This window comes from Impatiens glandulifera, chromosome 3, assembly GCF_907164915.1.
Source record: "Impatiens glandulifera chromosome 3, dImpGla2.1, whole genome shotgun sequence".
Lineage (NCBI taxonomy): Eukaryota > Viridiplantae > Streptophyta > Magnoliopsida > Ericales > Balsaminaceae > Impatiens > Impatiens glandulifera.
In genome coordinates this window covers 51,963,812-51,978,655 of record NC_061864.1, presented here as the reverse complement: position 1 = coordinate 51,978,655, position 14,844 = coordinate 51,963,812, and the positions used below count along the sequence as shown (strand labels likewise).

Below are 14,844 nucleotides of genomic sequence, written 5' to 3'. Positions count from 1 at the left end.
GAATTATTTTAATATCATATTCAAAAAACATAATTTGACTCACTTCTCCTCCAGATCAATGACCAAATGCAAAAACATGGCAAATTCGAAAATTTTATCCACCATCAAGTTAAATAATTTTATTATTTAAATACTAAAATTATTCTCTAATTTGATCCTCTTTCTCTAAACCATCGTTCTCTCACCTACACCATATCCTCTAAACTCAAAGGTCAAATTAATCTTCAAATTTAAAAAATCAGTTTTTTTGTTACTTTTTATCAAATAATATTTTTTTTTTTTGATAAAACTCAGATAAAACCCAAAAAACCATTTCCTCAAACAAAACCTAAAAAAAAACACTCAATTACTCAAATTAAAAATATAAAATTAACATTTTATAAATTACTTCTATGAGCTAACTTTTGAAAGTGTCTACAATAAATTCATTAGAATTATTCCTCACATTTTGTGATTCTTTAACTTATTAATTAAAATATTTTATATTTTAATTATTATTTTATTATTATATATTAATACTTTTTTAAATTTTTTATCCATTTTTTTAAATCTTCTTAAAATCACTATCAATCATTATTTTTAAACAACTCAAATTATTAAAATCTTTTATCAAACAAGGCTTTAGTTTTATTATTTTTAAACAACTCTCAATATTTATACTATACATTTACAATTAAAAAAAAGTTTGAAAACAAACTAAAACTGTCATTTTAAGTTATTTTAGTTTTGTCTGTTTTATTTATTTCTGGCCACCGTGAATTTTAAGCAGCTTTGACCAAAAAAAATGGACTTTAATAGTATAAACAAAAAAATTGATGTTACTACTCAACCAAATAAATAAATTCATTTTCTTCATTCAATATATGCGGACGAATATGGTCTCACCAAGATTTTTCAATTTTGACTAACATACAACAAATATTATAATATATTAAAAGTGAGTCTTAATTTATAATTTTTAAATTATTATCTTAAATAACATCTCAATTTGAATAGAATACGGCCAAATTGAGGATTTTTTTTCTCAAAAACCCTGGTTTGATTCAAACTAATTTTTTATATTAATAAATAAATAAATAATAATATTGATATTTAAATAGATAAAAAAAATTAATTAGATAACTGAGCCAATTGATTTTATGCTAAATACAATTTATTTTTCATGTTTTCTAATAACAATTAATTATATTGTAAAAATATATGTTTAGTAAAAAAATTCATAATATAATGTATTTTTCTTTTGAAAATTATGGTGATTTATTATCTAATTTTATTAATAATATTTGTATTTGTTTATAGGTATACTGAATTAATGATATGCTCACACGGTTATTGAAATTAAATCTAAAAAGAAAGAAGAATTCTATTTTTCAAGTCCAATTATGTGTTCTAATATTATTCTCGATACCAAATTTTGGTTATATAATATTACTTTTTATAAACATAATTTTTTTATTCTATTTTGACAAATTTATCAAATAGATCAAACCGAATCAATCGGGAAATTTGAGAAAATGACCCCACTTATGGGCTTAATAACCGATAGTGCGGGGACATAAATTAAATAGCGCTGGTGAACATTTTTTTTAATGACAATTATACCCTTGCGTAACGCAACTCCAGTTGCGTGACGCAACCATAATTTTTTTTCCGTCTCGCGGTTGCGTGACGCAACTGGGACATTTTCGTCCAAAAAAAATCATAATTAAAATTTTTTGAAAAATAAAAAATTGCGTTACGCAATTGAGACATTTTCGTTCAAAAACAGTAAAAGGGTCACCAACGTTTTTTTTTTTTAATCTCTGCACTTTCCGCATTTCACCCCCTTATTGGGTCATCCCTCAAATTTCCCAATCAATCTTACGGACGATTTAAAATGTTTATTTCGATTAATAAATTAATCAAATCAAACCGTATCTTTATTGAATTTAAGTAAGATGTGAAAGCCCAAATGGCACATCCATACAGATAATAGTGCCACGCTTCCAGCATGCCCCCGTCAAGAAATTGAGGTATTTAAAAATTCGTTCATAGCTAATCACATGGTTTAGTCATCTCTTTCTCTCTCTCTCTCTTTCCATTTCTCTCCCTGTGATTTTGAGGATTATTCGTGTGTGTAATCCATATACATTGGCGGCTTTGATTCGAGTCATCGCGAGTCTAAGTAATTGTAATCAAACATCCAAGATTCAGAGGTTAGCTTCCTTTTCGATTACTTCACTTGCGGCTTTACTTCATTGTTTAACCTTCATTTTCCTTTTCTTTCTTCATAGATGGGGAGTTTGGGTGCGATTTTGAGGCATCCGGATGATTTCTATCCATTGTTGAAGCTCAAAATGGCGATGAGGCATGCCGAAAAGCAGATCCCTCAGGAACCTCACTGGGGATTCTGTTACTCCATGCTCCACAAGGTTTCTCGTAGTTTTGCTCTCGTGATTCAGCAGCTTGATACTGACCTCCGTAACGCTGTAAGTTTTTTTGTAGAACAATCTTCATCATCTTGCTGGATTTTTGTTAGATCTTGCGATTTTCCTACTTTGTAGCTGATTAGATCGGTTGAATGTTCAAATTGTAACGAGATTTTGTTCTATGTACAAAAGTTCTTATTCTCATCAACAATCTGTAAACCTGGCTTAAATAGAGTAATATAAATCAACATACCATAAAAGTAGTTACTGACAGGATCATGCTAGATTCATTCATTTACCATTGGTCATAGTCATCACTTCGTTTATTTAAGGCTCAAATTTCTGTAGTCTAAGCATACTAATTTGGCATGTAAGTATTATTCTCTTCATTTTCGGATGTTTGCCTTAGATTGTGACCATTAAGCCATTGAGAATGTATTGGAACTGGAGCTTTATGTCAATAGTTTTTTTCTTTTGTGTGGGGATGGATGTAAGAGATTGAACACAAGTGCTTGACATGAAACGTTAATGATAATTAACATAAAAGAAATTGAATCACTCCTTCGCATGACTAATCCAGCTCGAGTTGGACTTTGGTAAACTACAACTGAATGATTTGTGGATTGTTTTGTGACTGAGACTTGTCTATGTTAAGAGTAATTTTCATTTGATGCTGTGGTTTTCATCTTGTTGTGTTTTTGTTTGACAACATATGTGGGATGGATTCATTGTTTGTATTTAATCCATTTTCTTAACCTTTTTTTTTTTGGGTCTCATTGTTTCGTATGTGATGGAAATTTTCTTGGTTGTACTCATTCATGTGGACTGTAATGATCTTTGTGTTTTCTGCACAATTTAATGAATTTTCGTTTTTGGTGTGGGACCATCTAATTTCTTACCTTAGTGGATTTATTATTGATGTGGTATGGATGAAATGGAGAAAGTTGGGCATTCTTTCTGAATTTTTGTTAATCTAATAGTTCATTAAAAAAGTTTGGTTACTGTGTTGGTCTGCGAAATTGGTATGATCTCTTATGACAATTACTTCAATATTTGCAGGTTTGCATTTTCTATTTGGTTCTTCGGGCCCTTGACACTGTTGGTATGTCGCACTTTGGTCAAGTTGTAGATTTTTCATGTTAACATTAGTTCTCTGTCTGATATCCAACTTGAAATAAGATGGTATATTATCTCCGAATATGCTCCCTTCCTTTCTTTCCACACAAACTAACCTTTCCAGTGCTAAGGTGGTAGATTCAGTTTGTTACTTTTAGATTAAAAAGTAGTAATCTATCTTATGTTCTATGGTTAGCTTCTTGTTACATTCCTAGCTGCTGAATTTGCGATGTGCTACTTTTTTCTTTCGATCAAATGTTGAATCGGCATGTCTGGTACTAGGTTGATGTAACTTTCATGTGCTGATACTTCTCTGTTGCAGAGGATGATACAAGCATAGATACAGAGGTCAAAGTGCCTATTTTGTTGGCATTTCATCGTCATATATCTGACCCTGGCTGGCATTTTTCATGTAAGCTTCTAGTCCTTGTCACTCTGATTGTTCCTTTTACCATCAGTTTCTACTGTATGCTGAGGAGCATTGTCTAAAATCATTTGAGCTTGTATGATCTAGGGTTTTTTCCAATAAACTTCTTTTTTGGAAAATATTTTATTCAATGAAAAAGTTGTTTATTTGGGTGAAATGATTAAAATATTTTGAGTGCTTCGTAATTTAAAATGTTATTAAGAATAAAGTTAGGGAATTTTACTATTTTAGTTGATAATTTCAATGATAAACATGAGAAATGATTGATGATGAGATGTTGATTTATTTGGATTTAGTCCAAATTGTCTATACATCAAATAAGTCTTTATTTTGGTCTAACATGTACTATTTTGTGGTTCATGAATTTGTGAAAATCTGGCTGTTTATGTCGAAAAGAAATTATTAACTCAGGTCTTACGTGCAGCATGTTATGATTTGCGAGACATATCTAGCTGCTATAGATGCTAAGCTTGTCTAATTTGCTTCCTAAATATAATTTAATCACAATATCTGCTATGGTCAGTTGTCACTGCTTCGGGATTGCATGTATATCTTAGGCATTATTCATAAATGCAGGTGGGACAAATCATTACAAGGTTCTGATGGATGAATTTCATCATGTTACCAAAGCTTTTCTAGAGCTTGAGAAAAGGTTAGTTGTTTACTGTAGTTTACAACGATTATTATTTTTTGAATAAGATGTTTACTCAACAGAAAAAGGAATAAAATCTAGACATTCTTAACTAGTAAATACATACTGACCTCAAGCATGTGTCATTGCATCTGAGCTTGGTCAATTTGATTGTTTACACATTGATTTTGTATGAAATCTGGACATATGTTTATGCATATTATTAACCTTTTTTCTAGCCTGTTATTTAACTAAATTTTGAAATTCTTAACTACAGTTATCAGGAGGCTATTGAAGATATTACCTTGAGGATGGGTGAAGGAATGGCTAAATTTATATGCAAGGAGGTCTGTTATGAATATATTGAGCCTATTTGGAAACTTTACCATCTCATTGAAAAATCGTCTAAGTGAAAATTGAAATTGATTATTTTTTTACGGTTTGGTATAAGATTTTTTTCTAGATCATGATACAGATTATAGTTTATTAGTGTACACATTATTTTCTTGATCATGATTCAAATTATATTGTAACTTTTTGCTGCATTTGGTATACTTTTTTTTTTCTCAATTGTGATGAGATTATTATAGATCAATGTGATTTTTGGCAAACAAAACAAATGCTGATTTTTTCGGATCAGGATCAACATGATTTTTTTTTTATAACAGACCGTCCATTATGTCAATTTTGTGATGTTCTTCTGCCTATGTGTTCTATTTTAATGTCTCATAGTTCAGAGACTTCAATTTTCTGTGATGCAGGTAGAGACCATTGAAGATTATGATGAATACTGCCACTATGTGGCAGGTCTTGTGGGGTTAGGGTTGTCAAAACTTTTCCATGCCTCTGGGACAGAGGATTTGGCATCAGATTATCTTTCCAATTCAATGGGTCTATTTCTTCAGGTATAATAAAGTTTAAAAACAATTTGAAGTTTCTCTTTTATCCCTATTCTTCTTGTTCTGTAAAGTCTTCATTCTTATAACTTTCCTAAAACTCCCCCAGAAAGTAAACATTATACGAGATTATCTGGAGGATATAAATGAGATACCAAAGTCTCGCATGTTTTGGCCTCGTGAAATCTGGAGTAAATATGTCGACAAACTTGAGGTTTGTCTCTCTAATTGTTTTCATTTTCCCTCTCAATTTTTTAGTTTCCATCCAGCACAATATTCTCTCATTGATTCATAACTTTAATGATGTATGTATGCTATAGGATTTGAAAGAAAAGGAGAATTCCGACAAGGCTGTGCAATGCTTGAATGACATGGTTACAAATGCTTTGATACATGCCGAAGATTGTCTTAAATACATGAAAAATCTTAAAAGTCCTGCTATCTTCAGGTTTTGTGCTATACCGCAGGTATATATATGTTCTTACTTTGTTTATCGAGTAATCCCATAAATAAGTCCTTAAAGTATTCGTTTATTTTAACTCCAATCTTGAACTATTGCTTTTTTATATAAGCCCTTGAACTATTAAACCATTTTGATATGAACTTTTTAAGCGACGATTTTTTTTTTCATTCAATCTCTGAGAATACTTTTGATTTTGGCCACACGATCATCTATTTAACTTGTAATATACAGAGAAAATCTTGTTTTAAATTATTTCTTAGAAATGGTTTATATGCCAACAGTTTGACAGTTATCTATGCTTGTTTGGGATTTGCCTCGGCTGTCTGATTGGTTAATTTATCTACTTTTTCTCATTCAGACCTAGACCAAGATCCATACCCAAAAAAATGTTTCCCAATGGACCCATATGACTGATTTAACCATGCAACTAATTTATTTTCTTGTTACTTTAACCAGATTATGGCAATTGGTACCATTGCTATATGCTATAACAACATTGAAGTCTTCCGGGGCGTTGTGAAGATGAGACGTGGTATGATAATTCTGACCCTATACTGAACTTTATTGTTTATAAAATTACAAAATATATAATACTAAGGATATATATGATAGTTTGTTTTCTATCAAACAATATTTGTTTTGAAATGACCTAGTTTTTGAAATAAAAAATCAGGTCTCAGACTTCCTTGGAAGATTCTTAGTAATTTTGAAATATTTCATATACCTAAAGTAAGAATTTAAAGAATGATATTAAATGATAATGTTAAAGTTTAGCTCTATATAAGTAGAGAGTTAGGATAACCTAATCCAAAGTTAATCTAAAATCACTTGATTATAGGATAACAAATTCAATGCTTACCTAATAAATAAAAACTGAAACTCCTTAAACATAGAACATAATAACAACTGATTGTAATATATAATTACTAATGTTTATCTAAAGATAATTATGTAACCGTGGTTCTCTCTTTCACATTTCTTTCGAAATGATAGGTCTAACTGCTAAGGTTATAGATCGAACAAATACAATGGAAGACGTCTATGGTGCTTTCTACGACTTCTCTGGGATGCTGAACGCAAAGGTATGTTATCTACTAATTTGTATGTTAAAGTTTTTCCTTAAAATGCTTCTTGTTTCCCTTATTTTAACTATACATTTTTTTTATTATCTGATTTAATGGTTTTTTTGGATCAAATGACGAAAATAATTTTAAAAAATATAAAGTAATAGTATTTTTTTTTATATATTTTGATTAATGATTTGATGTATAAAAAATAATTGATCAGGAGATAGTATAAGCTTATTTGGACTAAACTCAAATAAATCATATCATAGAAGTCTTTAGTCATCAAATTGTTTTACACAAATGAAACCGTGTTTCTAACCCACTAAGGTAGTTCAAATGGCAAGAGTGGCTCCTTAGAGACCTACCAGTTCGATTCTCACTTAGAAGCCTTAAGTTGAAGGGTGTCATGACAGTGGGGTCATGTTAGCATTCTATATTAATAAAAAAACAAATGAAACCGTGTTTCTGAAAATAAATTAACAAGTTCTGATTGGTGGATAGATTCAAACAGTTACAAATTTTCTTAAAACAGAAGTGTTTCTTGTAGGTGGACAAGAATGATCCAAATGCCATAAAAACATTGAACAGGATAGAGACAATTCAGAAAGTTTGCCAAGAGTCTGGTACACTGAACAAAAGGTTTGATAATTAATATCCAACAATAATAATAAACATATGTAAAATCATGTTATTTCTCAATCTGACAAACATTCTATTATCTCTCGTCAGGAAGTCTTACATAATCAGCAACGGTCCAATGAATAGTTCAACTGTGGTGAGTTTCTCTCCTGATTGCATTCCGATTTCAATTGGATTCATTTGAAAACACTTTTCCCTCCTTTGTGCAGATATTGATATTGTTTGCTGTAGTTGCGATGCTTTTCGCATATCTATCGGCAAATAGAGCTGCTAATATGTGTAAGTGTGTTTAAGAAAAGAAAATCTTTGTAATTGTTTTAACATGTGATCTGAATTATCAAATTGATCCTTCTCTATATATGCTTTATTTTATTGCAGAACCCTTTTTTTCCAAGAAACATTTGAGACTGGGAACATTTGGCTAAGTAAGGTATTCTATTTTTTTCTCTCATGATTTCAATATGTAGTAACACAAATGAAGGTGGTAATATCCATCGTCAATAAAAAGACTGTATGTATGGACTAATATTGATATGTAAACTAAAGAAAAAAATTTATGTAATCGGTATTTTGTCAATAGGAGTGGTTGAGGGATCCTTTAAATTAAGTATTATGTGATTTTCTTGTAAGTTGTAATGTTAAATTACGATAATATCAGACTTATTTTTAATAACACGACAATGCTAAAATCATATTTGTGTACAACTTAGGGGGCGTTTGGTTTGAATGAGGGAATTGAAATGTGAATTGGTTTGATATTTTGATAGTAGACTTGAATAGTTTAGCCATTTCAATAATGTTGTTTGATTGATAAGTTGGACTTAGATATGATTACTAATATTGATATTTGGATTGTTACAAGTTTGAAAATGCAACTTTGATAAATTCTAAATTTATTATTAAAATAAATATGATAATTCTATACAATTTTTATACATTTTGATACTAAAATTATTTTATGGTATTTTGAAAAAATTCTTAACCTAACATCTTGTCAACTTTGAATCATAAAATATATACTCAAAATATTATACCATCATAATTCAACCTTCTAACTAATTCAATAATTTCTTTTTTTAACATCATTACCGTTGGGTTTCGAACCCAATACATTAGGGAGACACTTTGGAGGGAGGCGTGAAAAAAAAATTGTTAATTTTTTATGGAATCAGATTAACGAAATCACTTCCAAATCTTTATACAAGAATAAATGAGATTTTTTCTAACATTACAAATGGTTAGTGTTTAATCTTTTAAAAGATAAAAAATTAGGTAACTCTTAATTCATTTTTTTTATTATTGTCTTCTATTCACATTCTCTAAACATTTAATTATATATATATATATATATATATATATATATATATATATATATATATATATATATATATATATATATATATATATATATATATACTTTTGATGTGCATATTAATTCCTATATTAATAAATATGAAAATTAAAATGAATTAAATAGCACCAATTCAATAATATATGTATATATATATCCTTTCTAGTTTATCCAAAAAAAATATGGATATTTCAACCTCTTGAAAAGGTCTTAGGTTTGAGTTTAACTCGAATATCATACTCTGAAGAGAACCTAACGTTCCAAAAAAGTTTATTATATTTTCTCCTGTTCGTACCCTTAAATTATTTTTGGTGATAATTTTTCGAGTTTGTGTTTATCCCTTACTGAGAAGCAAAAAATATTGAATTTACTAGATTTAGAGTTGTTTTTCATTTTATCAATAAATAGTCACTCAAATGGATTGGCTCTCTTACATGTATCATTCCATTATTTATATGGGTTCTCATTTTTTTACTATATAAGTAGATGATTAGTTATCACTTAACAGAACTTTTTTCAACTTAGTTTGTTTTTGCTTGCTCTACTCCATCATTTATTGTTACATATTTTTGGAGTCACTCTCAAATATTTACAATATTGTTGGATTTTTTTATTAAAAAATTAATTATTATAAATATCTCATATTATTTAACATCTAGATATTTATTTACTTGTCTTGATTTTGTTGACGTTATTTTATAATTTAATTTTTGATAGGTAACTTCTTATTTAAATAATGATAATTATTTAAAAAAATTAAAATAACTTTTAACTTTTTAAAAATTATATATTGACAATGCCTTAATCTTAACTTTTTTTTAATGTTGAAAGGTATCATGACATCTATAATCATAACTTCCACTTCAACTTAAAGCGTTTTAAATGAGAATCGAACCCGTAACTTTTACTCTATTAAAAATCACTTTTGTCACTTTAACTACCTTAGTGAGTTAACAATGCATTAATCTTAATGTTATTATTACTATTTTTATATATATATATAAAAGTTATTATATAAAACTCAAAAGGCTTTAACTACCCTTTTTAATTATTGAGAAAATCTAAATACTCTCTTTTGGATTCAAGAAACATCTCTCATAGACTTTTTTTTTTCTTTTGGAAAATAAAAAAGCGAAACAATCAACCTATTGATATTGGAAGACGTTGTATCATTTCTGGTCTAATGGAATTCATAGGTATAGGAAGAGCCGGATGAGGGGAGCCCTTTACGTCCAGTTCGGAGGGCGGGGATATCCCGACCCTACTATTATTATGCCTTTACAATCTTATTTGGTTTAACCCTAAATATTTTTTAAAAAATAATTAATAAATGCTAGAACAAGGAGAGATGAGAGTGAGAGAGGGAGTACTCTCTAGGCCTCCCGACCAACGCCTCCCTTCCCAACTCCGACATAGAAAAACGACGAGAGAGATCAACTTCAATCTCGCTGCTAGCCGCTCCACCTTAAATAATTTCCTAACTTCCCCGTTCCCTACCTACAACCCTAACTCACCAACAAATGATCATACCCCAACTTCAACTTCAACCCCTACACTTAACCCTAAATCAACCGTCCAACATAACCCTAACTCTAAACCGGTTGCTCACCCTAACCCTAACCCTAAACTGGCTGCCCACCTGTAAACCCCCACAGATCTATGTCGTGTTCCATAACTTAACATGTGTCAAGAGACACATGGCAATATGGAAGAACTATCATGGGGAGGCTCGAGGTTTGATGCGTTTTAACATTGATTTGCGTGTTAGACATCCTTTAAAATAAAACATTTAATTTTAAAAAGATTTTGAAAATACCTGGAGCAGTAAAAATTAGTTATGTAAAAATAATTAATCATTTGTTCGAATTTTAAATAATTTGGGAGGCTAAATAACAATTTAACCTGAACCCGATTGAAATTAATTAAACATAACCAATCTAAAGATTGTTTATTTGAAAATCAGAGTCGCCAAAAGATTTTATGAAAATCAATAAAATGATACGTGTACAAACGTATCTATACCAGAGTTTCTAAAAAATAGGAGGTATGTTGTCTGTTTTCGCTCGGGAAAGAGTTTTCACGCTATGTCCTCCGCGCCCGCCTAAGGACAGTTTTAGAAAATTCTTCTAAAATAAATAAAGTCTGGCTTTTATAAATCCAATTATAGCATTCATTACCTTTAACTAGTAATTTAGGGGTCCTAAGTAAGAATAATTTTTAAATAATTGTACCTAATTATTTTAAAAAAAGGGTGTGTACATGTTGCGCTGGTGTTCAAATTTAACCAAATCTGAAAATATCATAGGAAAATGTTAAAATTTAAAAATAAATTCCAAATAGGGCCTTATACAAAACATTGGTTTAGGAAATATTCCGAAAATATAAAAATATCAGTTTTTGACCTTTTAGGATTATTTGAAAATGGGTTTGAGTTCCAAAACTACAAAAATAATTTTGAATTTTGAAAAGGGAAACCAAACAGGCCTTAGTACCGGAGCCCTAGGGTATGGGTTCAGTTTGGCCGATCTAGGCTCAGTCGGGCTCGATCAAGACTAGGGTGGTCCTAACCAGGGTTTGGTCACATGGGTTAAGGGACTAGAGAGCTCGGTCTTGGGCTCGGGATGCTCGGTCCTAAACTCAGGTGGCTCGATCAAAGACCGTGGAAGCTCGGTCCCAGGTCAAGTCTATTGGTCTAGGTGCTTGGTGTTGGGTTTTTGTTTTCCTTAGTCCATGAGGAAAAGCCCAGCAAATAGGTCCATTTTGGGCCCCACTTAATTCACTTATTTGGGAGCAATATAAAAGGGGAGAAAGCTTCTTTTGCAAGAAATAAGAGCAAAAGAAAGAGAGAGAAAATCAAGAATGTAAAGAGGGAAAACTTCAAATCCAGTAGTCTTAGTGTTTTGATGATCACCGGAGTTTGCACCGTTGGATCATCCTAATGTTTGGACATCTGCTTCACAATTTCTGTTCCAACATTCTGGACGGTGGAGATCGGATTCTGAGGTCTGGAGGTTGGGGTTTCTTTGCCGGAACAGTAGCAGTTATTTTGGTGATATTATTCCTTTCTTGTTCTTTGATTGTTTCTATATCCTTGATGTGCCATGTTTCCAAGGGTATTATGAATTTTTATGCCTCTAGTATTGTCTAGAGAAGACTTTTATATTGCTCTCTTGCTGGTGATATTGGATTTTAAGCGGCACTAGGTGTCCCGTGGTTTTTATCCATTGAAGGGTTTTCCACGCTAAAATTTTGTGTTGTTTGTGTGTGCTTGCTTGGTGCGTTACTCACTATTTTAGGGCTGTGTTGATTGCATTTTTCATACCTATTTGTTAGCTTCCTCACAGGTTTAAATGGTTTGAGAAAGTGTTGCCAAACGAAGGATAAATTCTGCATTTTGTTGTTTACCGTTGTGGTGCATTTCCATCAAAGTGGTATCAGAGCCTTGGTTGCTTATTTGTGAATTGAACTGTTTGAATGATAGAAACTAATACAAGTAGGATGATTAATTTGAATGGTTCTAATTATCATGTTTGGAAGGAAAAAATAGAAGATCTCCTATATGTGAAAGATTATTACTTACATATTTTTGCTACTGATAAACCTGAGAATAAAACTGATGCAGAATGGACTATTTTGCATAGACATGTTTTTGGATATATTCGGCAATGGGTGGAGGATAATGTGCTGAATCATATTATTGGGGAGACACATGCTCGTACTTTGTGGAACAAGCTTGAACAGTTGTATGCTCGGAAGACTGGGAACAATAAATTGTTCTTGATTAAGAAATTGATCAAGTTACAATACAAAGATGACACTCTTGTTACAGATCTCTTAAATGCATTTCAGGGCATTGTGAATCAGCTTTCAAGAATGGGTATCAAGTTTGATGATGAGATTCAAGGTCTATGGCTACTTGGTACATTACCGGATTCTTGGGAGACTTTTAGGGCATCTGTTGGGTTTTTTTGCCTAGAATATTCTTTTTGGGTATTTGTCCCACATAGGAAGTAAAAAGGAAAATGTAATTGACCTGGCCTTATAAATAAATGGGCTTGGGTGTTAGTTTTCTCTTGAACTATTCTGAGTATATGTAATCCGTGTTATCGATTATAGTGAAATATTTTTTAGTGGCTCTGCCCGTGGATTAGTCAGCAATTTTGCTGGATACCACGTTAAATCGGGTGTCGTTTTCATTCTGTCTTTTACTATTATTTTTATCATTGTTCTTGCATCCGTTATAACAAACTGGTATCAGAGCAGGGTTGTTCAGATCTGCTCAGGCAAGAACGATGGTTGGATGTAAAAGTTTGAAAGCCGACAAGTTTACTGGGAGAAATAGTTTCAGTCTGTGGCAGATCAAGGTCCGGGCATTGTTGAAACAACACGGCCTATGGGCTCCCTTGATGAAGCCTGCACCTGTCCCACCACCTGTTGATATGAATGAAGTCTTTGGAAGAAAAGGCACACTCAACATTGCTCTTGGCTTTGGAAGACGATATCATTACTGAGGTGGCTGAGGAGGAAACCGCTGCTGGTTTGTGGTCTAAGCTGGAGACTTTATACATGAAGAAGAGCTTAACCAACAAGTTGTTTTTGAAGCAACGTCTGTTCAGTCTGCGTATGCAAGAAGGTACACCTCTTAGAGACCATCTAGATCAATTAAATTCAATATTATTAGATCTGCGTAATATTGATATTAAGATAGATGATGAGGATACTGCCTTGATTCTGTTAGTTTCTTTACCAATATCATATGAAAACTTTAAGGAGTCTTCCATTAGTGATAAAGATTCATTGGCTTTAGAAGAAGTTAGATCTGCCCTTCACAGTAAAGAATTGCGACATAGCTGTAGTGGCACGGTTTCAGATAGTCATGCTGTTGGGCTAATTGCAAATAACCATCAGGGATATGGTAAACAGGGGAAAAAGAAGTTCCCCAAGAAACCAGTCAGTAGGGGTTCGAAACCAACAGATGTGTGCAATTACTGTAAGGAAAAGGGACATTGGAAGAATTAATGTTCAAAGAAGAGACAAAGTCAACATGAGAAGGCACCAGGTACTGTTGCAGTTGCTAAGGATTGTACAAATTCCGAAGAGGATATGGCCTTAGTTTCTGATGGTCACACACATTACACTGATGTGTGGGTTCTGGATTCTGGAGCATCTTACCATATTTGTCCTAGGAGGGTTATTTTGAGTAGGAATGTTGTCTTTGATGAAAATTCCATGCTTAACCCAACTGTGAAGTTCACCATTCCGGTAGATTGTGGTGTCGAGAAACAAGTGGAGCAGGAAATGACTGAGGCTAGTTGTGAAGCAGGGGAGAGTTTTTCTCAACCACTTTCAGCGGTAGATTTTCCAGTTGCTCCATCATCATCTGTAGAACATCAAAATCTAGCTCTTAATCGTCCTAGAAGAGCTAATTTTGGTGTACCTCCTTCAATGTATGGCTATGAGGACATGGTTGCCTATGCTTTACAGGTTGCAGAGGAAGTGGATCCTCATGAGCCATCCACCTACAAGGAAACTGTTACGGGTACTGAGTCTATCCAATGGCTTGCTGCCATGGAAGATGAGATGGCGTCACTTCAAAAGAATCAGACTTGGGAATTAGCTAGAATACCACAAGGGAGAAAGGTTGTCACTTATAAATGGTTGTTTAAGAAGAAGGAAGGGTTGCCACCAGCTGATGGGGTCAAGTATAAAGCCAGGTTAGTTGCTAGAGGGTTCAGTCAGAAAGAGGGAGTGGAATATAATGAGATATTCTCACAAGTAGCATTTGCACCTAAATCATCTCAGGAAAAGGAATACATGTCACATGTTCCTTATGCTAGTGCAGTGGG

The 14,844-nt window shown here is 32.1% G+C and overlaps 1 protein-coding gene across 1 annotated transcript; it reads left to right on the top strand.

Annotated features, from left to right (window-relative positions):
* The first annotated feature begins 2,027 nt into the window (after nucleotides 1-2,027).
* LOC124929453 (squalene synthase 2) lies at nucleotides 2,028-8,276 on the top strand. The gene is made up of 15 exons (XM_047469814.1): nucleotides 2,028-2,195; nucleotides 2,274-2,468; nucleotides 3,468-3,510; nucleotides 3,847-3,936; nucleotides 4,528-4,603; nucleotides 4,860-4,929; nucleotides 5,344-5,487; nucleotides 5,588-5,692; nucleotides 5,799-5,945; nucleotides 6,398-6,473; nucleotides 6,935-7,023; nucleotides 7,556-7,647; nucleotides 7,738-7,783; nucleotides 7,857-7,926; nucleotides 8,026-8,276. Coding segments are annotated over exons 2-15 (1,245 nt in total). The 5' UTR covers nucleotides 2,028-2,195; the 3' UTR covers nucleotides 8,028-8,276.
* The last annotated feature ends 6,568 nt before the right edge of the window (nucleotides 8,277-14,844 follow it).